At 42.2% G+C, this 27,536-nt stretch overlaps 1 protein-coding gene across 1 annotated transcript; it reads right to left on the bottom strand.

The window, feature by feature from the left end:
* Positions 1-259: 259 nt before the first annotated feature.
* dnaaf5 (dynein axonemal assembly factor 5) lies at positions 260-26,135 on the bottom strand (the record flags this gene model as incomplete). The annotated part of the gene is made up of 13 exons (XM_083896722.1): positions 25,589-26,135; positions 24,536-24,720; positions 24,282-24,406; positions 24,021-24,139; positions 22,105-22,337; positions 21,118-21,342; positions 17,140-17,283; positions 15,837-16,005; positions 12,472-12,619; positions 7,612-7,762; positions 5,943-6,099; positions 5,186-5,377; positions 260-414 (listed from the first exon to the last, which is right to left on the bottom strand). Exons 1-13 carry the CDS (start codon positions 26,118-26,120, stop codon positions 260-262), a joined length of 2,535 nt encoding a protein of 844 aa, XP_083752848.1. The 5' UTR covers positions 26,121-26,135.
* Between the last annotated feature and the right edge of the window lie 1,401 nt (positions 26,136-27,536).

The raw sequence follows: 27,536 nt of genomic DNA, 5'->3' as shown, positions 1-27,536 counted from the left end.
ACTGGATTAAGAATCATAGATTTGCAAAAGAAATAGATTTGGACCAAATAAACAATTCTAATGTATGGTTCATGCTGCCATCTACTCCATTTTGTAAATTTGCATTAGAATGTACATCAATCCATCCATCCATCCATCTCCAAGTAGAAAACTAATAAAAAGCATTAAGATCTTCGTGAAAATTTTATTCAAAAAGAAAATCCACTATATTAAAGACGAGCAGGAAGACGGTAACTGTTCATTTTGCGACGCGTTCATGTCACTCTGGACAGCCTGCTGCCATGTCTGTAGACAGTGAGCTGATGTGCTGCAGCAGCCGCTCACAGTAGAGTGGACTGCGCTGTTTTTCTCTCACTGCCTCTACTTCCTTCTTCAGCAGCACCGGGTGGACCGAGCTACCTTTCTTCAGGATCTCTGGACACGGAGACAGACAAGACGGGAGTCAGTTTAGTCACAGTAACCAAAGAAAAGCATTAAAAAAATATATTAGTATATAACATAAAATACATGTAGAAGTATTTCAGGTGTCAAATGTAATGTGTCATGTTGTGGCACAACAGCTTCTTGGTGTAGAGTAGTTAAAGTTGCCATATGTAAGAATGTGGCCAAAAACGGTTACTACATTCAAATTCAAAATACCGAGGTCTTTCAGGTTTCCTTTTCTGATGTAACTGGCAACCCGTGGTTGCTCGGCAGCTGAGACTCCACTGACTGCAATGATTGGTAGATGGTGGTAGGTGGCGCCACATGCCAAAACATGATTTCAAAACATAAACATGATTTGCAGTCTGCAAAACATTTTTTTTAATGCAAATATTTTGTCTGTACTGTTGTTGTTGGTGAGTTCAGTTTGTTATATGAACATTATTTCTGAGTCTCTGTGACATATTAGGAGGATTTTATGGCCAGTTGATTAAGATTTATTACATAATGCACCTTTAAAGACACAGTATGTAACGTCGATGCGAGGGGCGTCTCAAATGAAACAGTTAAAAAAACAAGAACCAAAAAACCCTAGTCTGATGACAAGGAAGCAGTGTGGGATCATGGGAAATGTTGGCAAATGTTGGCAAGGGGAGTGCTTAGGTGTCAGAATGCAAATATAACAAAAACAGAACTGTTGTTTTTAGATATTTTGATGGAGAATATATATTATATATCCTTTTATTTAAGGGCTAGATTATTACAACTGATAAATCCTAAATGGAAACAGTAACAATGGTAACAGAAGCCCTGATCACCTTAGCTAATAAAGTGGCTGGTGGGTAAAGGTCAAGTATTATGTCAAAACACCAGAAGATGGCAGTAGAGAACTGCAGAATCTACTTTACAATGCCCCTATCTTCCACTGGGAGGCGATAATTCTCCTCTCAACTCACCCTCTCACTCCCATCATGCCCACATCTGCTGATTTTCACAGATATATTGAATTACTTCAATTGCCGTCAGTGGATAAATGTTTCTTAAAACCACAGTGAAAAAAGTGCTGTTCCAGTGTTGACATGCTGTCACTCCGGAGGAGTTAGCTCATGTAAACTCATCATCTGATACCCGCCTTTGTTCTTCAAGGAGATGGAGGGGATTTTTAGCTTTTGTGTACACTGTACTCAGCTGGGATGAAGGAAGCGGAGGTGGGACTCTGAATTAAAAGGAGAACAATGATGACTTGTGAGGACTGCGTTATACCTGTGCCAACAATCTGCGTGACGGAGCAGGTAGCAGCCACGCTGCCAGGACGGTGGGATTATCGAGGGAATGAGTGACAGAGGAAGGATGAGTGGGGGATAAGGGGGAGGAGGGGGTTTGATCTCCGTCATGCTGTCGGGACATGCTGCCTTCATTAAGGCACTTCACAGATATGCTTTTGAAATATAAGAAGCATAAAAATGGGATCAACTATTAAAGGAACAAAGACAAAGAAAGCAAGGGAGGGAGGGGGGGGGGGGGAGAGAAAGCTTCAAAAAGAGTCACAAGAATTGCTTCAACATTTGCGGCGCAGGCAGATATGGGTGCTGTCAGATACAGACAATCGCTCAGCAAGACGTCTCGTTTCACAAAGAGACTCCGAGCCGTCTATGAGTCCACAAAGAACTTCATCACAGTATCACAGGTTAAATAGTTTACTTCGTATGGGGCAAATATGTGGACACACTCCGTCACATGCTCCGCCTTTAGTGATGTATTATTGCCATTTTCTAACTTAAAAGGTCCAGTGGGAATCATTTTAATTTGGCTGAAATCTTATAAGTTGTACAATCACCTGATTGTATGAATTGTTGTCATTCATTACTCCAGAAAGAGCCTTTTATATTCATATCAGGAACTGGGTCAGGTCTGCTGAGGCAGACATTATGGAGCATCATCGTGTGTTTACAGTAGCCCACAATGGACAAACTAAACATTATTTGAGATTTGATGCCAACTGTAACAGCCAGAGTGGGTAATATTTTGTATTAATGAATATTCTATACTTTTGTCAATATACATTTTTATTTACATGGTCTTGATGACCACTGAAAGCTGCTTTACACTACAGTTTTGCCATTCACCACCATTCTGTCTTGCCAAGTCTTGTTTTCTACACAATCGGGGGTAAATGGAACTTTTGTTGGGACTGTTTTCAGCAGAGGAACAGAGGACTTTTAGTTCACTTTCTGTCACTTTGGTCACCTGTGGGTTGCTGTAAAGGGCTATAGAAATAAAGTACATTAATCAGTGTTCCGCAGTGCACACATGTGGCAGTTTAATCGCTTATCTTATTTTTAGCTTTGGGAAATCAATGATATCAATATCAGGCTTTGGCTGCACCAACAATAACTGCTGATTTTGTTCTTTTCGTTGGATTTGCCACCTCAGTTTAACTTCCTGCTACTAATATCAGCTTTGATACACAATCACTTGCATAGCTTGAGACAGCTTGAGAGGGGAATTTCCCCCCAAAAAACAATTTCTTTTATGTTCAAACTTCAACATTCGGCATCAAAGACAACCTTATACACACAAAAAAAATGCACACGACAGACAATCACTCAACTACGAGTAATAAAGTCATTCATCATGTGGGCGAAAAGCTGGATCCCTGAAGTTGATGTATTTATACATGTTTCTGCAGTCAAGGTTACAAGGACACTTGATAACCCACGGCAACAAGAAAAGAGCAGATCATCTTGTAAGTCATTTCAAAGATGTCTCGGTGCAGAAGCTAATTGCTGCATCAGTTGAGTGTGCGCGTCTTTTCCCCTCGCTGTTCTTTTCTGACTCCTTGTACGAAAATGAGACGTCCAGTAATGAGGCCTTCCCCATCTCTGGCTTTGGCTTCGGCATCGGTGCTCACCTGCGTCCTGTCAGAAGGAATGACAGCTTACATCCACAAGAGTGGGAGAGAGTGGAAGTCCAGAGGAGCCGAAGTCTTCGGTTACGCACGTCAGGAGCGGCTCGTCAGACTTTCCCACTGATACGTGAATGAAAAACACCACCGTGAAGCTACGGGGCCGTCACAGAGAACACCGCGCATGAGAGCAGGAAGAGAGATAGACGGATAAAAGATGGAGGGATTAAGTGGGATGGGTGTGTGGACAGATGTGGAAAGGTAGTGCGGGGGCAGGGGGGGGGGGGTGGTGCTGGTCCCATGTGGTTGTCATTAGCTGGGACCACTGTATGTGTGTGTGTGTGTGTGTGTGTTTGGAGGGAGAATTATTTGCATCTTGAGTTTCATTCTTGAGGTCCACCTCAACCCTAACCCCAAAACGACTTTCTCGAGCTGTTCTTGATGATTTGTGTGGAAAAGAAGGATAATGAAGAGGTTTTTAAGTAAAGGAGTACAGCACGTCCCTCCTCCTGAGGTTCCTCCTATTTTTTCTCTCGTACAAGGGTTTATTTGGGGCGTTTAGGGTCTATGGACAGAGGGTGTCACTTGCTGTACAGACTGTAAAGTTGAGCTATATAAATAAAATGGACCGTAAAATAATACAGTTCTATCAGCGTCTGGAACACAGCAGGCCGATTTGCTGACCATCCCCTCTTAAAGGTCCAGTGCATCACATTTAGTGAAGGAAATATATTGCTAGAGCTGAAACAATGAACGTCGATTAATCGATTATTAATCGTTAATTACTAAAGTATTTTACTATTTTGATAATCGATTAATCGGTTTGAAGCTTTTTTCATGATTAAAACAAGATTTCTGGTTGCTTTAGCTTCTTAAATGTGAACATTTTCTTCGTTTTTGTGCCACATAACAAAGAAATCATTAAAACTGAATCATTTTGGTTTGTGGACAAAACAAGACATTCAAGAACATCGTCATTTCCAGGTTTGACAAACACTGAAGAAGGAGAAATAATAGAGAAAATAATCGTTAGTTGCAGCTCCATATATTACCCACAAGTATTTTTGTATAAATGTATAACTGCTTTAAAATAATTATCATTTATAAGACTTGTATATACTTTAGGCAAAGGCCTTGTTTTATCTTGCACCGCCATGTTTCTACAGCAGCACAAACCGTTTTGTATTTTACAAAAAAAAAAGAATGACAAGAGTCTTCCATTTGTTATAACCTGCAGTATCACCGTTTCATGTAATGAAATCAACTGTTACCACCTTTGCTATTTGTATCGGCTATTTGTATCGGCTAATATCTGGTTCACATAATCAGTTCAGATCCCACTGTGCTTCAGTAGATGCACACAATCGTTCCTCGTTCTCATCAGTAAGTGCTTGTGAGGCAGCCAGCGATTCGTTAAAGAGTTACAGTTATGATTTACACTGATGAGTCTGAAAGAACTGAGAAAACAAACTCAGTGGAACATGTGAAAGATGTGGAGTGATCCAATAAACAATCAAGTATTTGTCGGCTTTGTGCTTTCTGATTTTTGGCTGCGTTTGACTGTCAGCAGCAAAACTCAAATGTGAAACGACAGTATGGAATAATTTTTTTTGCATGGAATGAATAATTAGATTTTGGGAGTGATCTGGATTCAAGTGTGTTTTGACACTGGTGGACTTTGAACAGCCTTGATGGAGAGCAGCGCTCTCTGATCGCTTTCTCCATATCATTTTGCAGCTACTTCAGCTACAGAACATTATCAGAACACATGCTCACCTCCCATGACCGTTTAAAAACTATCGACGCTCAAGTTCTTATCCCCCAGGTTGCTAATTCAAACACCACGTCCAGTCTTACCGAACACTTGGTCCTGAACCGCGGGATCTGGATCGTCCATGTGCAGAAGCAGTTGCTGGAAGAGGAGCTGCAGGTGAGGAGCCAAGAGCTGAGGGTCGTAATCTTTGTTCAGGCTGGACAGCCACTTCTCCAGGGCCTGCAGAGCCGCACCACGCACACCCTCGCTGCTGTCGTCTAGACGTTTCAGCAGCTCTGGGAAGGAAATAAACCCACAAAGACAATAATAACGCAAAACAAAGTTACAACGTGGTTTCCAAAGTGTACAAAACAATAAAAATTCAAAAACTAATTATGTATAAAATGTGTATATGTCAAGTTACCTGCAAACGGGCTCCTATTGGACGACACTAGCTGTCAATCACATCATTGACATTATGTGCTATTGAAGACAACCTATAACTAGCGATCCACACCATTAATTCTCCACACATTTTTCAGGAAATCGTTAATGGATGTTGCAAAAAAAAAAAAAAAGGTGGGATTTTGGCTAATTACCATTCAGACTTCTTTTTTGCAACTGTCAACCCCTGGTGGCTATTTAATATACTGCTACTTCGGGTTTGACATTTGTGGAAGATTGTTATAATTTCTATGGTTTAACATCTCACTAAATACATACATTGATTAATTAAAGATGTTCTTCATGTGTTGGCTTGCTTGAACTCTCACATTTGATGATGCAGCATAAAATGCGGCGTGTTCATGTGTTGTGACAGAATGTGGTGCGTTGTCTTCTGTGGGCGCGCACGTCATTTACCGGGGTAGATCTTGTTGAGAGCGTCAGAGTGCAGACGGTCTCCTATGAGCCTGAGCATGGTAGACACACAGCGGCAAGCCAACAGTCGGCCCATGGCAGAGTCCTCGTCCAGGGCAGACAACACCCGAGGTCGAAGCGTCTCCTCAAGACACAGCAGCTGCAGACAAAAAAAAAAGAAAAGGCAGACGCATGCATACTGTTCTTTACAAAGCCTTTTATTGCCCAAGTTATTGTCTCACTTAGCTAAGAATGCAAGTTATGAGTGGCTTGAGTTAAACTTGGCGTATTACCAAGTATAATTTCCACAACCCTCGCTAAAATGTGCTTCTAATTCTCTTACACCTCACTTAATAATAATAATAATAAAAAAAAAAGACACGGAAAGACAAGTCTTGTAAAAGTAACAACACAAACTTAAAGCACCGTGTACACACACTATCCTTCAGATATTTCTGAGGAATTAAGTGAAATATCATCTGAAGCATGGCAGACTGACATCAGGTCTGGATCAGTTTGTACAGACACATGGGCATGGAGCCCATCTTCAGAAGTCCAGCGTGGACAAATGTTTTCATTACACAGAGGAAATGGACAAACAAGGTATCTGAGGCTGAGCGCCACGAGCAACAGGCCAAGGGGTGATGGCAAAAACCGCTGTCACCTCCTTCACCTCGCAAGTGAAACGGTGAAAAAAAAAAAAAAAAAAAAAAAAAATAGAAGTGCGGGGAGGGAAGGGGAGAAAAAGAGGAGGGAAAATTTGGCAGAGGCAATCCGACATTACTGCGAGGATGTCAAATGTAACTAAAGCTGCTAATTGTTTTCACAGGGAGTAGTGAGGAAACATGTCCCTCGAAATGAAAGGCTGTTTGATTTGCCTGTGGAAATACACACATAATGTTCTGTTGTCAAACCCGTCAGAACATGTTGTTTATTTCATCTCAGCCATAATCTAACGTCAACCCCTGAGGGTGAGAGTAACGCACATGTAATTCAGTCACCTTTTTTGCATTTTCTATTCTTGTGAGGACACTTGGATGCCATTTCACAGGAAAAGCCGCACACTTACACCTAAAACTCACATTGCCCCAGCTGTTTGCTTTGCCTTGTAGTTAAAGATGTGTGAATAGAGGAAGTGTGTGAGTCAGGAGCCAGGTTCAACTGGTCACTCAGCACACACGGGGGGCAAACACAACCAGATGTGTGCGTGTGAGCACGCATACGATACTATTACTGGGCACATACTGCGACCGGCAGGTGCAAGGGCATGTCTCACTGATAGTTCTTATAGTTCTCAATCTTATTATAACAAAGAGCCCAAAAACACTGGGAGCTTTGTTCCTCAGGGACAAAGGTATGTGAACCCTCTTGACCCCACGAACACCTGCTACCTGCTGCTGCCAACTGCTTCGGCCAAGAGGAGAAAGATGGCGGTGGATATATTTTCCTAAATGGCCAATTGGGAATGTCTATTTTGTTGTGAAAATGGATAAAACAGAACATTTCAAGCAAATGTCAACTCCTGATGGATTCAAAGAATGCACTTCCACATATTTTCCTTTACAGCTGAGTCAATAACAAGTGTGTCAACAGCGTAGTGATCAGGAGTACATAGCGGAGGAGGTTCGTATTCGGCCTTTTTGAGCGTGCGTGTGTGAGTGTGTGTGTGTACCGTTCCAGGTGTGATTGCCCCTCCATGGAGCAGCGCCAACAGACAGCTGATGGCTGAGGTGCGGACAGCAGCAGCAGTACGGCCTGCGTGCCACACCAGGTTAGGAAGCAGGACATCACACAGGAATTTCTCAGACTCGTCACGAAAATGCCTGAAAGGAATGCAGAAAAAATGAAAAGAAAAATGAAGACGCACATCAGAAGCAGAGTAACACATCTACACTGATTCATGTGGCAGCTGACAAGGCAACACAGGATACGTTTGCTGAAGATGTCGCTGTTGGGAAGTGCACTGTGCGAGTCCTGAATTCTAGTATCGCTCCGGAACTGGCCCACATCACTGGATCAGGTGTAGAAAAAAAGTCCATAAAAACTAAATATGGTGTACACTACAGTTTAAGAGTTTGGAGTCACCAATAAATATGTTTGTGTTTTCCATTAAAACTCACTTTTATTCATCAAAAGAGTTGCAAAATGAATAGAAAATATAGTTAAGCCATTGACAAGATTAGAAATTATTATTCAAAATAATAATTTTTCCCTTTCGTCTAATCATCCAATAGCCTTCTAACGTGATTGGCAAACACAATGTACCATTAGAACACTGGAGAGATGGTTGCTGGAAATGGGCCTCTATACACCTATGTACATATTCCATTAAAAACCAGACGTTTGCAGTTAGAATATTCGTTTACCACATTAACAAAGTATAGAGTGTATTTCTGATTCATTTAATGTTATATTCATTGAAAAAAAGTGCCTTTCCTTCAAAAACAAGGACATTTCTAAATGATCCCAAACTTTTGAACGGTAGTGTAAATGCTTCAATAAAAACGCTGTCACCGTCATGCAACAAGGACGTGAGTAACTGCTGCTACCAAGTGTCTACCAAGCATTGTTCTTAAAATGGCTGGTTATTGTTAGGTGGTAAATGCATCAAATGCACCAATGTCTGATTAACAGCTTAGTTGTTTAAAAGAGGTTTAAACTAAAGAGGTTTAAACTAAAGAGGTTTAAAGATGAGATTAGATTTTAGAGACTCAAAGAGCCATCCCTCCCGAATTCATGAGCAAATGTAACACAATGCTTTTACCACAGTCATTTTCCCACACTTTTTCAAAGGCAGATGGGATGATTGGGGGGGGGGGGGGGGAGCTGAAGGGCCGAAGGCAACGAGGACTACAACATCTGGGTGTCCTCCAGTCCCTTCTCTTTCTCTCTCTCTCTCTCGTTTCCATGCTGGCTCCGGCTCTCTGACATCCTCTCTCACACACACAAAAGTCTGCAATTCTCTTCACTCCAAACTGAACTCCGTAAGCTCTGGCAGCCACATATTCACCTCTGGCTGTTCAGCTGAGGTCCCAGTAAACTTGTCATGCATTTAATGACTGTGCTGTAGCGAATCAGTGCCAGCAGGGGGAGACGGTGCGACACTAATGCAGCCATGACTCTGCCGGTGTAGACCTAAGATAACTGTTCCTTCACCTCAACAGGTGCTGAAGGCTGGTCGTGGCCAGAAGATGGAAAGACATATTTCCATATTACAGGGAAACACGATGTCCAAGGGAAACAAGACTCGACTTTTACCTCTCATTTGAAGATCTGCAGCTGTGCGCGCACACACATTCTTGCACAGCATTCTCAGCGAGGACAATGAAACCCAATTCTAACACTAACCCTAAAACCAAGTCTTCACCATTAAAAAAGCCTTTAAAGTTATAAAAACCAGCCGAAATGTCCTCCCTGAGAAAGGTGTGAATCAAAATGTGTCCTCACACTGCAGACGTGTACACACACACACTCACACACACAGAAGAATTTTGACTGTCAATCTAAGGGGTCAAAAGAGAGCAAACCGTGCATGCGCACTTTTCAAAAATCAGCAAACAACTCCCTACCTCCAAGCGAGTTGAGAAAAAGACAGTCATTCAGTCATATTGGTAAACGGTTAAGAGATTTGCATGTGCACATACTTTCATATGAGCTTAGGGTTCAGTCGTTCTTGCCCAAAGACGCATCTGATTCATGGGAGTGCACTTGTTTCTCCAGATTTATGATGTCAAAAACATCAGTTTCAATGTAGAGCTGCGATTTCTGCACACGTTTAACACATTTGCTATGTTTACTGTGATTTATTTCAGCCCAGTCGTTATATAAAATATGTGACATAATAAATTATTTTTGACAAGTGTGCCGTTGAATCTGTTGTATTTGATAAAATACTATCGACTTAGTTCAATACTAATACTAGAGAATTCATGACAGAAGGTCTCTTCCAGAGCTGCTGTATTTTGTATTATTTCGTGTCTTCAAAGCTTAAAAAATTAAGACTGAAGACGGATGCACTCTGCTGTCACACATGCATGAAACACACACACACACACACTCATACCTCAGTTGTAAGTGGCACACGTGATTTTGGTCTGCCACATCCAGGGAGTAAAAAGTTTTAACTTGCGTTTCTTACACCTTCTACTTAAATTTCACATCAAAGTTTTTAATCACAGCTCACAAATCCACATGAAACAAAAACATTATGTGTGTGTGTGGATGAAAGGCACTAACATGCAAAGAGACAGAGGCCTGCTTTCCCTCTCTGTTCCTTCTCCAGTGGAGCTGTCATTATGTCATTTTGGTTGCAAAATTCTCTAGGACTATCATTGTCTTCTTGATGACATAGCATGTGTGTGTGTGTGGGCTACAGTCTGTCGAGCCAAAAAAACGGGCTCAGAGTCATGAATGAAGGGATGAGAATGCGCATGAATGGAAATATTATGGCAGAGACCGCACAACATCCCATAGTGTAAATTAAGCATTTGCTGGGAATCTTTTGAAGGTGTAACCCGACTTCTTTCTCTTGTCAGTCCTACGATTACTGGAGATGCAGCAGCACAGGTGGCCGAGCTGTGAGTGGGAAGGAGACAGTGGCTTCTTTTGTCTAATAGGCACATTTATGGGTAAAATAATTCGATGAAAGTTGAAAAGAAAGTTTCAATTGCCATGTTTTTGGGAGTAGGCGGTATAGTGTTTTGACTTCGGAACATTTCCTCTTGTAAATGCAAAAATATTCCACTGATGAAATTCATCTTTCAGTGTTTGCACCGTTTGCCAAGTTCAGGCCAAAGGCATGCAAAGATAGCCGTTCATCCCTCATATTATCCAATGGAAACAACTACTATCCCGCACAGACCTTTTGGCTGTTGGGTTCGGGTTAGTGACACGCTGCACTGATATCTCCATGGCAACCTCTTGGAAGAGGAGTTTGTCTTTCTGATCGACAGAAGCAGCTGCTGTGATCACTGGGACCCGAGATGGGCCTCAGCCTTAATGCATTCCCTCCGATTAGAGCTGTGAACCTGGGTTGAAAGCTGCACAGCTGAGGACTCTGGAGGGAGGGGAGGGGGAGGGGGGGGGGATCATGGAGGGTGAGTGTGGTGGTGGGGGCACAACAGGGAGGAAGACCCATCAAACAGGAGCTCCTCTCTGGGTATCACACGTCTGTCACATCCTACTTCTGTCAACATTAAATATTTATTCAAATCACTGAGTAGTTTCGTCGCTCATGGTCAAGTATGGGGTCACTTAGAAATGTCCTTATTTTTGAAGGAAAAGCACTTTTTTTCAATGAATATAACATTAAATGAATCAGAAATACACTCTATACTTTGTTAATGTAGTAAATGACTATTCTAGCTGCAAACATCTGGTTTTTAATGGAATATGTACATAGGTGTATAGAGGACCATTTCCAGCATCCATCTCTCCAGTGTTCTAATGGTACATTGTGTTTGCTAATGGCATTAGAAGGCTATTGGATGATTAGAAAACCCTTGTGCAATGATGTTTGCACAGCTGAAAACAGTTTTGCTGGTTCTTTGACGAAAGCAAAGGTATTATTTTGAATAAAAATCATTATTTCTAATCTTGTCAATGTCTTGACTATATTTTCTATTCATTTTGCAACTCTTTTGATGAATAAAAGTGTGACTTTCAGTGGAAAACACAAAAAGATTGTTAAGTTGACCCCAAACTTTTGAACGGTAGTGTGTTTCTTGTAGTGCTAACTAAGATAAATCCCCATAACGCTCCCTAGGAGACTATTTTCGAGATTAGTTATGGACTACACACCAGGATATATAACCCCCATCACTGACTGCCAGAATAAACCACAGATCCAAAAGGTTATATTGGCCTTGTGTGTGTGATTCTATTTATTGTTCCTTGTGGGTGCTGCACTAACATGCAGGTTAATATAATAGTTAATATGAAGCAAAGTCTAAATATAACTAGCAATGATAATGAAGTGATGACAAACTCAAAGAATAATGTTGCGTAATGCGGCGATTAAAGGTTGGAAAGTGGATTGAGCACGTTGCGTTTGCCTTTCTTCAATGTGACATAAGCAATTTTTAGTTATTGACCCAAAAAAAGACAAATTTTCACCTGCAGTTTGTTTTAAGAGGTCCCAAAAAAAAGTGTAAAATTACATTTTTCATAGGCTAAGAATAAGACTTTTATATGTACGTCATTCACAGAGGTCACCATCTTGCTCCAATATGTTTCTAAAGCAGCCTGAAGAGACATGCGTAAGCAGAAGCTTACTAAAAAATAACCCAATGCATAAACAGACAAAGAGTTGTAAAAGAGTGTTCACATCCTCTCTAGTTTGCGAAGGCCACCTTAGCTCAATGACGCACTTCAGGGGCGGGGTGAGTGGAGGAGTCCTCCTTTTGTCACATTTTCTACGTGTCTCAATTAGATGTAAGCAATTTCGTCCACGCTGGACCTTTAAAAGTTAATTTCCTGGACTTGGAATAATACCTTTTGATAATGTCCGTGTGTGTGTGTGTGCGTCTCTCACCCCTGGGAATCCAGCGTGTTGGCTGCATCCAGCAGTAACTTGGCAAGCATCGTGAAGACACTCAGTCTCATTTCTGCGTCTTTGTCGGGTTGGAGGCAGCGATGGAGCAGCGGCATCAGCTGGCTCACAAACTCCCCAATCACAGGACCTGCAAAACACACCAACATACGTGCACTGATACCGTGTTCTTCCTGCTGAAATCAGCCGTGTAACCACCCCGTTTCAGCCTCACCACTAAATACTAACAATTAAAAACGTGTCTTTTTCAGACAGCACAATGCTTTTCATTATACACTTTTCTTAATTCTTACTTTCCGTCTTTGTCCGCACACTCACAGATCTATTTTATGTTAAGCACTGACCAGATGTGTTCTTTAGACCTCAATGGACCGGCGAGACAGTGACACGCGGAGCTCAGGGGAAGTGACACACAAAAAAGCTCTTTGTGATGGAGACATTTTTTGCGTTTATTACAGGAAAATGAGAAACTCACAACGTGCGTATTCCCAGTTAGAATGATTCCCACACACACGCACACACCCACCTACAGTCTGACTACATGTTTACAGAGCTATATATAGTAATCACTGTGTGTGTGTGTCATGAGAGATAAGTGTCCATGCCCTGTTTGGACTCAGTTGTACAGACATGAGAGGAGACAGAGGAAATCCTGCGCCTGCCCCACGGGGGTGGTGGCCAATGTCATAAAGTGATACGAGCAAAACAAGGATAAAGAGAGTGAGAGAGGGATAGAAAGAGAGAGAAGGAAGAAAAGACCCACTTCATTCAGTGGGAATGTGTGAAACAGAGGGTGTGTCCTTTAATCACTGGTGCTCGAGAAGATTGTCTTCATCTCCAAGCCACTACGGACATGACAACAGGACATTTCACTGCCCTCATAGACAAACAAACATATGTTTATGTGTAAGCACTTAGAGGATTTGAATTATAGTCGGCGTACACTACCGTTCAAAAGTTTGCGGGCACCTTTTCAATTTTTGTGTGTTTTCCATTAAAACTCACACTTTTATTCATCAAAAGAGTTGCAAAATAAAGAGAAAATAATGATTTTTATTCAAAATAATAATGCGATTCTAATGCCATTAGCAAACACAATGTACCTATGTACACATTGCATTAAAGACCAGACATTTGCAGCTGGAATAGTCATTTACCACATTAACAATGTATAGAGTGTATTTTTGATTCATTTAATGTAAATATTCATTGAAAAAAAGTGCTTTTCCTTCAAAAATAAGGACATTTCTAAGTGACCCCAAACTTTTGAACGGTTCACAAGCAAGACACCGAGAGCCACCATGGAGGAAGACAGTGAGGCTGAGTTTTTGCCAGGTTCAGGACAAAAGTATGAGATATTCTCACGCCAGCTGAGGAACACAAGAGCGTGAAGAGGATACGAGAGGGTAATAATTATTCCTGTCCCCAGCACAGCACAGATGGACTGTGTGAAGAGCTGATGAGGCAAGCAAAACGACCGATTCTCGGTTGTCATATTGACTGTCGTCAATTGTTCAACACGGGGACGACTTCCCCTGAATCATGTGCACATCAAACACAGCGTCCGCTTTGCTGCCAGTAATGAAGACCTTGAGTCATGTTAATAGTCCAACACATCACATCTGTCAGAATAAAAAAAACCCATGGGGGCTTAGAGACGCATTCACAGACAGGGTCACAGCTTTGTAACCCACTGCACCCCACACACACACACACACACACACACACGCTGCGCATCAAAGTGGCCTTGATCCAGAGGAAGGTCAAGAGCAGGCGGCTGTAGTCCTGTTTGATGTGGTGACCCGCATGTGGATTACTGAGCGGACTTAAAATGGAATGGCCAGTTAGCTCTGTGTGTGTGTGTGTGTGTGTGTGTGATAACTTTTTGTTGTATCCCAATTGTGACTAATGCAGAATGGTGACCTATGGGAGCGGGAAAAAAAATAAGTATTTCCCGGTAAACATGGCTTCTGGAGCGTTATGACTTCAGGTTAGGTTCAAGGTGTGCGTGTGTATTTGTGTGTTTATATGCCTGTGCGAGGATTAGAGGGGTACAGCTGCTTAGTGAATTAGAATGAATTGTGGGGGTAGCGAGGGATGGAGATGAAAGTGTGATGCAGGGGAGGTGCTGATGATGGAGGATTATATGGTAAAGAGGGAGGTAAAATTAAATCTCACCACCAAAGACGGGGTCAGAGCACACACACAAACACAGAGACTAACCTCTTTAGACAGGTCGGAGACATATAGAGACTGACTGAAAAGTTGAGGGGTTGAAGAGGATTTGCAAAAGTCAGTAACCTAGCTGGTGCTAAGTCTTTCAGTGCATGTATTGTGTGTGTCTGTATCCTCTCTGCTTGGGTAAAAGAACAAACAATGAATCCTTTTTAAACTGTGCTTCTGAGCAAGGGTCGTTTTTGGGCAACCGAGACCGTGGAAGAGCAGACATCCGTCAGCACCTCAGTCAACAACATATTTATGTTAAAAGCTATCCGATCCGACCAGCATGGTCCAACATATACGCTACTCACAAAAAGTTTTCAACAATAATATCCCAATGAAAAGTTCATGTGATATTCTACCATGAAAGCATGGCATTTAAGTAAAAGGCTGCAATGGTAATTTCTTTATCTCAAACAAGAGCTTACAACAGTGGTGGCAATACCACAACAAAAAATCTCAACATTACATTTTAAAGTGCTTTCTTGGTCTCATGATGTCAACATTTGAACATCATGATGAAGACAACTGTTTGAATACAAATTGTTCAATAACAATTGAACCACTACATCAGACAGTTGTGATTTTTGCGGTTAATCACCTTGTTAGAGAACAGTACTGAAACATTGAACAATTGGACATGTGCATTCAAAAGTTTAGAGAAGATTAACTTGTAAGTTCACCTGTAAAGGTTATAGTGCATTTTAGGTGCATTCTGAAATTGAATCCAAAAGGCAAACATCCATAACTTGTTGTGAGTAGTGTATATGTCCAACTTTTGCTGCCTGTGTATCTTAAAAGTTCAGGAGCAATAACAGGAAAATGACACCTCTAGACCTCTATTTTTGTTTTTTGCTGTATTTGCTGGTGTTCATGTACTTGTGCGAAAGGGGCAAACAGCTTGTTCAGGAAAATAATACTTTACCAATCACACCCTGATGTCATGTCTGTTAAAACATTATGAAGCCTGTAGTCTCACCACCATGGAGCCAAAAAGCAAGTCACCTGACTGACCCATCTCTTAAACATCTTACTGGCCATTGCGATGCGTCTCAAATATGTGCAAACCTCAGCTCCTGCAGTGTTATTTGGCAATATCTTGTTCACATTCAGGCTTCACTTCTCACCTGATTGGGTGACTATGACATGCAGTTGGAGTCTCTGCGGGGAGTAACTGGACCAGGTGTTGACAGAGGCAGACAGCCAATCCAGCAGCTGGGTCATATGTTGTCTATAGAGGTCCATCACCGAGTTCAGACCCTGCACCTTACATAAGCACTGTACACTCTCCAAGGCCTGAGGAAAAGAGGCATAGAAGAGGGGAGTGAAACCATGGGAAGAACAACACAGCAGACATGACAAAGTCTATAGAAACAAAAAGTCTGACAAATACACAGGATGTCACAAAAGCACAGGACCCCGACAAGCTCAGAGGAAAAGGGCGGGAATGAGAGATAGGCAAGTAAATAATTAGGGCAGGAGAATAGACCTTTAGGGCACATCATAGCTCCCTTCATAGTCCCTCAGGGATGGACAGGGACGGAGCTGTCTGAGTCACAGACTGGCCCCTTCAAAAGAGAGCAAGACAACCCTGAGCTGTTTGCTGATGGGAAAGACGTGCCCCCCCTTTCTGGGAAAAACAAGTTTGACTTTTCCTCTGCGTCCAGGAATGCCCAAGGCCATTCTCACCCTCCCTCTCTTTCTCGATCCATCCCTTCCCATCTCTTTTCGAAACTCACGACTCCCGGTCTGAAGATAGACATTAGCAGACAGACGGTAAACACATGCACACACTGGTGGCCCGCGTGGTGACTGGTTAGCATCAGTGCCAGTTCCTTCCCGCTTCTCTCTCTCCCTATCATTAGCCTCGTACGGCGACAAGAAGTTTGGCGACACACTGGTCTCAGACACCGCTGGCTTCGCTTGTCACTCTTCTCGTTTGTTCCTTTCGCATTTTGGACACCGACCACAACAGGAAAGCTTGTTAGTTTTATATTGGTGTGACTTTGTGACCTGCAGATGTGTTATGGAGCCCCAGGTGGGGTTGAGCTGATGACACACCTGTTAAGAAACACAGCTCATGTCTCCCAAGTTTTTTTTCTTCTTCTGTCTGTCTTTTTCTCCACCTTTCACCCGCCTCTTTTCGCCCAAGATTGGATTTAAAGTTCCACTCCAAAGGTGCAATTTCAGATACCCTGGCTAAGTGGGTAATTATACTGTTAGCCATGCCCACTGTGAACCTGTACAAGTGCTTGCATTCCGTGAATAGCTGTCTTGTTTCATAAAACCCACTTACCTTGCTCATAAAAAGTGATGGAAAAAGAAGAAAATTGAAGGGGTAAAGGGATTTGAAAAATAAGATAATGGCAGCGCGGTGGAGGTGAGGAGTCTGGCATTGTGTCTTCCTGCTGCTAACACATGTTTTCTCACCTTTTCACTGAGATCGGGATCAGTGGAGAGACTCTGGACGGTGACCAGCACCTGCAGCAGCTGTAGGCTGACTGAGCCACAGTCTGACTCACACTGACGTAGCAGCACATCCACACAGGCCAACAACTGCTCCAAGTACATAACCTGGGAGAAAAGGAGAGAAGAAGGAGCACTATAACATGATCTTTCCACTTTTACGGTAGATGTGAGCCCCATGAGAAGGATTCGGTTTGAATGTCTTTCAAAGAACACCATTTCACTTAGGTCATCACAATAAAAAAGTCTCTAGCATCCATTTGTTCTTCCAGAGAAAACCATCTCCATTTACTCTTCAGTAACTTTCTAATTGGTGCAAGAAACCAAGAGCCGACATTTTTCATATGAAAAAAATGAGTGATCCGTAAGATATAATGAGTCATAAAGAGATCTTAATTTCCATCCCTGCGAATGAGCACGTGTCACATTTCTGTCACTTGTCGGCCAGTGTTGTGGTGAGCTCATGTTTAGACAAAGACCTGCGGCTCAGGCTAATTTCCATGCCATCACTGGGATCACGGCCTCTTTTCCTGTTTTCACGCAGCCTGTCATTATGGCTAGTCTGGGGGGGGGGGGCAAGCAAAAAGGTTCTCAGTACACACGCTCATAATATGCTCTCCCTTGCGTTGCCTCTCAGAAAGACACCAGAGGTGGATCACTAGGGGGCGCACCATCTTCTCACAAATATGAGGAGTTACTGCAGAGTGCTTGGCATTAGTCAAAGATAAACAAGTGTTAAGCCAAGTAAAGATGCTCAGAACATGAAAAAACACTGGATTTGTGAGGAGGAAGGGGAGCTAATGAGCAAATGTTTGTATTTTGCAACAGAGCGCTGAGCACACACTGGAGAAAAGCTTCTTCCACAAGTGTTAGTTAAGTGTTTAAACACATTTTCCTGAGGTAGTCTGAGGTTAAACTAAACTTACATGCAGCTATGAACAATGACAACTTGCCCTCAGTTCATGAGCTGGCAATACTGGGTTTAAATTATGTCATTATTGGAGGAAATACCTGCCTGTGTTCACACATAAACCCACCAGGAGTTGAAGGAGCAAAAAAAAGGGTGGTAGATGCACACATTACCATATATTACCATGAACACATACAGTATAATATGCTGTACATGGGGCAGAAAACAACCTTTAGGGTTGGCCGAGAGTGAGAAAAAGAGGGAGAGCGGAAAAAGTGGTGCGGCGTAATGACTATGTGGACACCTGGAGCCAGGCAAGACACACCTGGTTTCATTGGCCTGGGCACGCTTCAGGGGCCTCATTACACAGTATGTGTGTGCATCTGTCCACTGGATAGACACCAATTTTACACACACACACACACACACACACACACACACACACACAGACAGACACTCCACTTTAAGGAGCCATACCGACAGGTGATAGATTCCCATCCAGTGTGGCATGTACCGCCCACAGCTACTGATGTTGCTAAGGTGATGGGAAAACAAACAATGATGGTGGTACGTGATGCTGACCCCATGCAGCAAGGTAAAACTTGCTCTCCAGCTTTTCTTCCCCTCCTCTCTTTATAAAGCAGTGGGCAAATTGGAGGTGACGTTCGTGACAAAGAGAGGCTGATGATGTATGAAGGTGTGTTTGCATATTAAGCAGAATATGCAAAACTGTGTGTGCACTTTAGCCATGAGCAGACAACATGAAAAGAGAAAGAGGCATGTTTTCTCTCCTCCCTCCGTCCCCCTGTTTCTCTAGGCTACTGTAGGTCAACTACTTTGTACACAAAACATGCTCAGTGTTAACAAGCTTGGCTGTAAATGTGCAAAAACTCCCCACTGTCATTAACCAATTTATTCCAACCCTGCAGATGCTGCGGTATCTCACAGGATAGCAACGCTCAGCTGTGTAAGGTGTGTGTGTGATAATGGTGGTTTTTGAATCCTCTGTGGAATACCAACACCCCATTTTTAAACTACACGAGGTTGCCAAGTCTTACAACTGGCTCACCTTTCATTTTCCCTTCAAGCACTTGACATCATATTTAATTTATAACCAATATTTTCATTATTATGAGCATCTGTCACTATTTTTGCAAGCTGTCTTTTCCACGACTGAAATAAAGAAAAGAAAACAGACACTTGAAAGAGTCTGTGAGGATAAGTCGCAAAAGGGGCATCATGTATCAGCTTCCAAATCTTCATGTTGTTCCCTGAACTTCCCACTGAGCCTCGTAGTTCCCCCTGCCTCTGTTCACTTTGAAGATTATTTATATTTCTTAACAGGCTTCAGTTTTTGTCCAAGTCAAACTTCACTTTTTTTCTTTCTTTGCCTCTGGTTAAACTGGTACACAACTCTCTCATGTTGTATCCAAATCCACCTACTTAAGTTCCTAGGGTGCTCTTTTTAAGAAATATAATAAAGCAAGGGCACTGAGTCTGCTATTTCCATGACTAGCGGTTACTTTTTATAATTAGAACTATGTTTGCAGACAACTGTGTGATGGGCAAGTGCACAATATCACAGGTCAGGGAAAAGGGGATGCAGGTGCTCTGTGTCTCCACGGTTGTTATTTACAGCTACACAGTAATCTGGTCCCTGCTCCTTGCCATGAACCCCGTTTGCTCTCACAGAGCGTTGCAGGTGCTTTGCCTGGGCGAGCTTGTGAGCTCAAATCACGCCCCTCTACGCTTTGACCTCAAAAACACAGATACAAAGAATGACACAGGGAGATGGATGGAGAAACCGACGAGAGGAAGCAGAGGTCTGCCTCCATCTGTGCGACAATGTGCGACTGTCCCGTCCTGTTCGTTCTTTCTTCAGTTGACCCTTGCAGGATGGTGACGGGGGAGGACAGAGAGGAGGGGGGGGGGGGGTCAACTTCCCTGCCTATTTATCACTGGCCTTGACCAGGCAGGCTTTGAAATTTCTGGGATTCTTTCAATGGTGGGGCTGAACCACAGCCTGGTACTGAGACCTTACACATGGCTATAAAACAGACAAAGACTAGGCACTGCCTTGTCTGCTGCGAGGGGTCACAGCAACCATGCAGGGGTCACGTGAAATTAGTGGATTTTTGTTATTATTATCCTAGAGAGGAAATTCTTGCTGGTCTCACTAACGGGGGGGATGGGGTCATGGGTATAGGTGAGTCAATAGTGCAGCAGGATCAGAAAATAGCACTCTGCCAGGGCAACTGTTATTTTGATTCTGGGAGGGGAAAAATATTTGGGAGTGCAGAAAGCAGGGATGACACTGGAAAAAATCCCATCCAGATTGGAGCAGAGCATTTTAATCATTTTTTCTATGTAAAAAAAAAAATGTGTATAAATATATATATATAAAGTGAGATTCAACATTGTGGGAGCACATTTCACGGTCGCATGTGAACAGAGAGGTTTTGATCGTAGACATTGAAACGTTAGATTTGGAAAAACACCATGTGGCCGAACTGTCACATTTGCAGGGTCGGCATTTTGTGCTCAAACAAGTGAACCCACTGAACCCACAGTGTGTGTACAGTAGTGCTATTGAAGACTATTTAAGTGTTCAGCTAAACCCCTTTTAAGGGAAGTGGCGACTTATCATGAAACCCACTTCAGTGAAGGGACAATTTAGGCAAGAAATGTGCAGTCTGGTGAACGGTCACTGCCAAAAATAACAGCACTAAGGTAACACAGAGAGCTCATAACAAAATGAGAAGACAAACAGTACACGGATCAAGGGAAGGAAATCAAGACATTGCGTAAAGTATGGGCAAAGCAAATTTGGCAAATCAAAACAAGCCTGACTGTAATGTTCATCTATTTCTGTCCTCACTGTACATTTTGAATTTGCTACTACTCCTCTGATACTATGTGGTGGTGCTGGGTGAGAATGTGATACAGGCTTGGCAGAGAGCATTCACAGGTAAATAAAAAAAAGGCTAAAAACGGGTCAACACCAACCCGAAGCCCTGCAACCCCCTGCTGACCTGCTGATATTCCTGGCAGACGTCAGGCTGGGCCAGTGTGTTGGCGATCTGTTCAAGATGTGGTTTCAGGAGGGGTTTGGGGCAGCCAGCCAGCACTGCTGTCAACACCATGAGGGGGGTCCAGGGGTGTGAGGAAGAGCAGGGTGATGTCACATGGTCCAGCAGCAGTTTAAGGAAGACGGCAGGAGGGACAAAAGTTCCCAGCAGTTTAGCAGCTGCCAGGCACTAGATGTAAGGTAAAGAACGAGAGAGAAAGTGAGAGGAAGGGAGTGAAGAAATATAGCAGCGAATAATGAGAGGACACCAGCCGGAATATTAACCTGCCGCACATGAAAGGTCTGAATTCTCACATGTAAGCAGGTGCATCCCAAGTACTTGAGCCCTGCTCCACTCTAAGCTAAGAACAGTGAGAAACTGACATGCATGTATCTGCAAGTGCTGACTTAAAGTTCAACAGATGTGTCCTGAAAGACAGATCACATAACTATTCTATTCTGTCTGTGTAGAGACTGAGATTTGAAAAAAAAAGAGGAAAAAATTAAAGGTGCCATATGTAAGAATGTGGCCAAAAACGGTTACTACATTCAAATTCAAAATACCGAGGTCTTTTAGGTTTTGTTTTCTGACGTAACTGGCAACCCGTGGTTGCTCGGCAGCTGAGACTCTACTGACTGCAATGATTGGTAGACATCGGTAGGTGGCGCCACATGCCAAAACATGATTTCAAAACATAAACATGATTCGCAGTATGCAAAATATTTTTTTTTAATGCAAATATTTTGGCTGTACTGTTGTTGTTGGTGAGTTCAGTTTGTTATATGAACATTAATCCTGAGTCTCTGTAACATATTAGGAGGATTTTACGGCCAGTTGCTTTAGATTTATTACATAATGCACCTTTAACTAAAAAAAATCTAACAATAAATTAAAAAGACCATTATTTCAGGTATTTCTAATTATTCATTACTATTTAAAACTAAAACCTACATTGTTGCCCACGTCCCTCTCTGCGTCAGTGCAGGCCCGGTAGAGTGTGGCCAGGAGAGGCTGAAGGTGCTGGGTGCTGTGGTCCTCGGCGTGAAGCAGAAGCACTGAAAGCAACTGTGAAGTCCTGACTCGTGTGGGCACCAGCCAGTCATTCATATCATTGCCGATGGCTGGAACCAGACTGCCCAAATTTCTTATCACCAGCTCTCTGCAGCCGAGCCCTGGACGCTCCACTGAAAGAGAAAACGAAGGAAATTCAAATGTGCATACTCTCATTCACCAGCTTCACTTAAGTCTCCTTCATTTAGTCAATTATTTTTGTTTAGCTGTGAAAAATTGCAGAGAGAATTGCTGCGATTTTACAATTTACTTGCCTTGAAGTTTGCAATCTATGATTATCTAGTAAACTATCACACATAACACAGAATTGAATTTACACACAGACAATAAATACACTGATTCACAGGTTTTCAGATGTCTGCTGACTGCGCGCCAACTCCAATCACATTTACTACAACTAATAATTTAATAAGATTTACCCAACAAAGGACTTGTTAGAGCAAGTGAAATGCATTCTAAAAAAAAAACCTGCATTTCAAATCCTGCATCCTGCCCCTCCCCCCTCACTTGTCTCTTTTTCTCTTCCCCTCCTTACTCTTCTTCTCCTAAAAGGCACACTAATGAGAGAGGAAGAGGGGACTAGAGGAATACAAAGATAAATCAGAGAAACACACCAGGACAAGACAAAACAAGCCCCTTTCTAGTCGTCTCTAACTGTCTGACAGTGACCTCTTCACACTGGGAGGCCCAGCAGATTTATGATGGCAAGTAGAAGAGAAAGACAAAGAGGAAGAGAGAGAGTACTTCCCTGTCTCCAGACACAGCCTGTATGTATCTATAGTGTCACATATGTTATTGTCGGACATGTACATGAGCTCCAACCAAAACCCAGAACTCACACACATGCACTTTCATCCAGGCCACACAGGTTAGCCATGGTGACCATGTTCAGGTTCACGCTCATTTCCAACCCCTCAGGGCAGACACTTATCTTTCCAAGCCAGCGCCTGCCCTGAAAACTATGTTGTCATACGAAACATAAATATATTTTGTAATAACCTCAGACAGCTGTAATAAAGTTGAGAAGATGTACATGATTATGTTTGCATTCAAAATTTACATTTGCTGTCAAAATGATGGAAAAGGAGAGACACCTGGAATCTTATCTCTGCTGTAACTGTGACTGGAATCCAGCCACCATTCCGACCTTTAAATTCTCATGAATTAATTAATAACTTTAAAAAGGGCTACAAGGGCCAAAAAGATCGTCTTACAGGATGTGAGAATGTTTGAACCTATGGTCTGGGCTTAAGCTCGATCTCAAGGATATTAAGGTTATTTCACCAGGTAAACTCCACCGCTGTCTAGACGGTCTAGTCTTTGCATCACTAATACTACTAATACAAATACTTTAAGAGGTAGGACTAATGACTCAGCTTTTTCTAAGCTTTCCTACAATATGATGTCATGTGTGCATCTTTATAACAGTAACAACATGAATATTGTAGAATCTGTATGCCGCTAATTTTTTCTTCATTTAGTGTTGCTCTTGACAGAAGCAGTACGATAATTGTGTTTTACCCTAAAAAAAAAGCAGTTAATTTCACTTTCAGTCTCTTGTACAGTTGTCTAATTCTCTCTCCATCTATAAGGATTGGAGTTTGACTGCACAATCCTCTGCAATTCAGACAGATCAAATAACTGGCAAAGATGAGTCAAAAAGCAGAGGATAAATACAATGATCTGTAGCTATTAATTAAAATAAAAGTCAAAAGTAGAATGAACAGCGGTATTGCTGGCCTTTCAAAATGGCTGAGATCTGGAAAGAAGATGCTGCTTTGCCAGCTGTGACTGACCTCCTGCAGGGTAGAATTGAGGCGGGGTGAGGAGGAAGTCCATCTTGTCCTTCAGTTCGTGCTCGTTCTCCTTCTCCCACTGTGCACCCACTTGGCTCCATAAATCAGCTGCTAGAAGTCTGCAAGGAGGGGAGTGCAAATGCAAGTTTTAGATATTTCATCCATATTTAGATGAACCTGAACAGTAGCATATAAGTATATTATAGCAGCAGGTTGAATCATAAAGTAGGGAGTAACGCATACAATTATCTAATATAATACCTTATTTCTGGGATCTCGTCGTTGATGCTGCTCAACAAGAGAGGGACGAGCTTGCGGAAATACGAGTATCTGTCCCTCATGTGAAGTAGCCAATCACCAACAACCACAGTCACAGCTTTTCTCACCTACAACACAGAAGACGGAGCACTAAGTAAAAGGTATGAGCGTCAGCCCTGGAGACGAGTGACTTAATGAGCAAAACATGTAAGAACATAGAGAAGGAGTTCGAACAGGACTATTTGCAAAATCTGAACCTGCGGCGAGTCGTCGAACAGTCTCTGTGCCATGTGCGAGAGCACGTCGTCCACGTTCTTCCCAGTGCCATGATGAATGACTGCTCTGGTGGCTTCAATGACAGACACTCGTACCCGGGAGTGCTGATGAGTAATCGTCTGCATGAGCGGCTTTACCAGATTCTCGGCTTGCATGTGAAAGTGCTCTGAGGAGAAAAGGGTAAAAAAAAAAAAACACTACACTTATTTATATCACTTACAAGAGAGCTGGTTTAAACAATTGTATATTGTTGGTAATGACACTGGAAATATCTGAGCATATTTTTGGTGCTTGCCTTAGCATTAGAATTTTGTGAATTCCAGAAACTGTCAGTTAAACGAGTCAGAATTGTTGTATTTCACACACATTATGCTCTTGTTTTTGATTTATGTAGAGCACTTTTGAGATGTGGTGGAACAGACAATTAGCTTTTGAATTTGACAAATCTGCAGCAAATGTATAATGCGGCTGTGTCACTATGGACCAAATCTCTGGAATGTTTCCAGCACTTGGTTTAATCAATGCCACGAAGGAAGGCAAAAGGTACTAGTTAGGTGTACCTAATAAAGTGGCTGGTTGGAGCAATTTGCTTCTATAAAAGGTATCTTACAATATATTGACTTGTGGATCACCAGGGCCGGCCCTAGCCTTGATAGGGCCCTAAGATGAATTTGATTTTTGATTAATTATATTATAGCAGTGCCACTTTTTGTTAGCGTTTTAAAGATTAGTATTTTTGAGACCTACAAAATAGGCTTAAAGGGTTAAAAATAACAAAATACAACAGTGCTTTACAAAACAGGAATGAGCAGCACTGAGCTTTATAAGCAAACATAGAGGATTATTTCACAGGAAATATAGTACGTCCACATGAAAAATAAAATGTCAAATAGAACAAATAAATAAACGTTTTAAATAAATATAGATGGTTGGGTAAATTACACTAAAACGAGTGCAATGATCATAAAAACTGGGAGTGCATGCCTGGAAACTATGGCAACAGACTAACAACAACAACAAAGCGCTTCACTCACCTGACACACTATCAGAGAACTTTACTGTGCATCTGCAGCTCTCTCGTTTGACATCCGGGAAAGGATCGACGATGGTTCTATGAATTATGTTTATCATATCGGTTAAATAAGGCGCTAGATGTTTCCCGCACACCTCCACGGTCAGAGTCAACATCTCCATGGCCGACAGTCGGAGCTCCTCCGCCGGCTCCCGGATCTCCTTATCTCCGAGCCGTACAGCCAGACAGGGCATGAGATAAGGCAGCGACTCCTCGGGTTTGGGGACACAGCGAATGAACTCTGTTATCACAGATATCGCGGTTTCTCTGCATCTTTCATTGGGGTCTGACAGACATTTGAGGAGAGGCTTGAGGAGGGCAGAGAAAACCTCCTGTAAGACGCAACTGGAAAGTCCTTTGTCCACGGTCTCCCTCTTAATCTGCTCAATAGCCCTCTTTCTTGTCGACTTGTTGTCTTCGTTTAGACAGTTCAAATGTCGGGCGACTGCTCTTAAAACTTCCCCCGCAGCATGCTGCTCGTCTCCGGCGGCCATCTTGACTGTTGTTAGGGCAACCTGCGGATGCACGACAAACAAACGACTGCTTTACGACAGCTTCCGTTCAAAAAGCTCAAACTTTATTAGCACTCACTGACAGAAGCCTTGTGTACTTCGCTCTAAATTTAGTTTTCCTTTATTCCTTTTTGATTTATGTAGTTTAGTGTCACAATTCTTGTGTTTTAGATGTGCTACATAATCAATTTTAACATTGGCTTAAATAATATATAAGTATTTAATTAATAATATTGAATAATAGGCAAAGAAATAAATAGTCAACAATAATACATATGGTCATGTGGAGGATAAAGTGGTAGACAATGACTGAATGAATGAATGAATGAATGAATGAATGAATGAATGAATGAATAATGCTATAGTGAGCCCTAAAATGCATTCACCATACAATACTTATTTTCTACAGCTGGTTCTGGAGTGTTCCCAGACCAAGACAGGACAGAGACTTTTATGGACCAAGTCCAAGGCAGGGCAAGACCGAGTCAAGAACAGGATCAGTGTATTATATAAAATGTTCATAATATGGGATGGAGTCTGTTTTAAAGATAAACACTAAACACCTTACCTGAGGAAAGAATTCTACTTATTTTTGGTGATTTACAGCAGTTTGAATCCATAAGGTTGCATTGCTGCCTGTTTGTTTGTTTTTCCTTTACACGCCTTAGCTAAATTATCCTTTATTTCTTTAAATGCAGGATTATTTTTATTTCTTCAAATAATAATTTCTGGCAGGCTGCACACGGAAAGGCCACAGTCTGAAATTTTTAATTACAGTTACAAGTTCTAAGCATTATGGCTGCCTAATCTACCTTTTATCCTTTTATCTTTTTTAGCTATATACCTCGACAGTTTGCATTGATAATTTTGAATTACTGCCTTCTTGTGTATTTATGTGTGTATTTCTATATTTGTATAGAAATGACCTTCGCCTCACTTTTTTTGCTTGTTAGCTACAAACCCATCTCGGGCTTGTACATGCATGCGCAAACACGTGCAAAATGCAAAGCAACGCTTCACGGATGCGGAACTCAGCAAATATTGGTGCGTTCTATTTCCATCGGAACTTGGAGGTTGGAACTTGGAGTGACGTCACCTGCAATTTGGCCACTCTCTAGAGCACAGGTGTCAAACTGCCGGCCCACGGGCCATATGCCCCCCCCCCCCCCCCCCCCAATCGATTGCATGCGGCCCCCCACTTAATATTATATTATAATGAAAACACCTCAATGTCTTTCAAACACAGTGATTAGCTGAGGCCACAGCTGCCAGCGAGGTGACAGAATATAATATGTTTGTTAGCAATGTTAGCAAAGTTGTTGAATTTTTTTGCGGATTCAGATTAAGTTCCACCTAATTTCCTGAAACTTGATGGGAAGACCAAGGCCTGAACGCAAC

The sequence above is a fragment of the Microchirus variegatus genome, assembly GCF_963457635.1.
Source record: "Microchirus variegatus genome assembly, chromosome: 10".
Classification (NCBI taxonomy): Eukaryota; Metazoa; Chordata; class Actinopteri; order Pleuronectiformes; family Soleidae; genus Microchirus; species Microchirus variegatus.
This window is presented reverse-complemented; position numbering and strand designations above follow the sequence as displayed.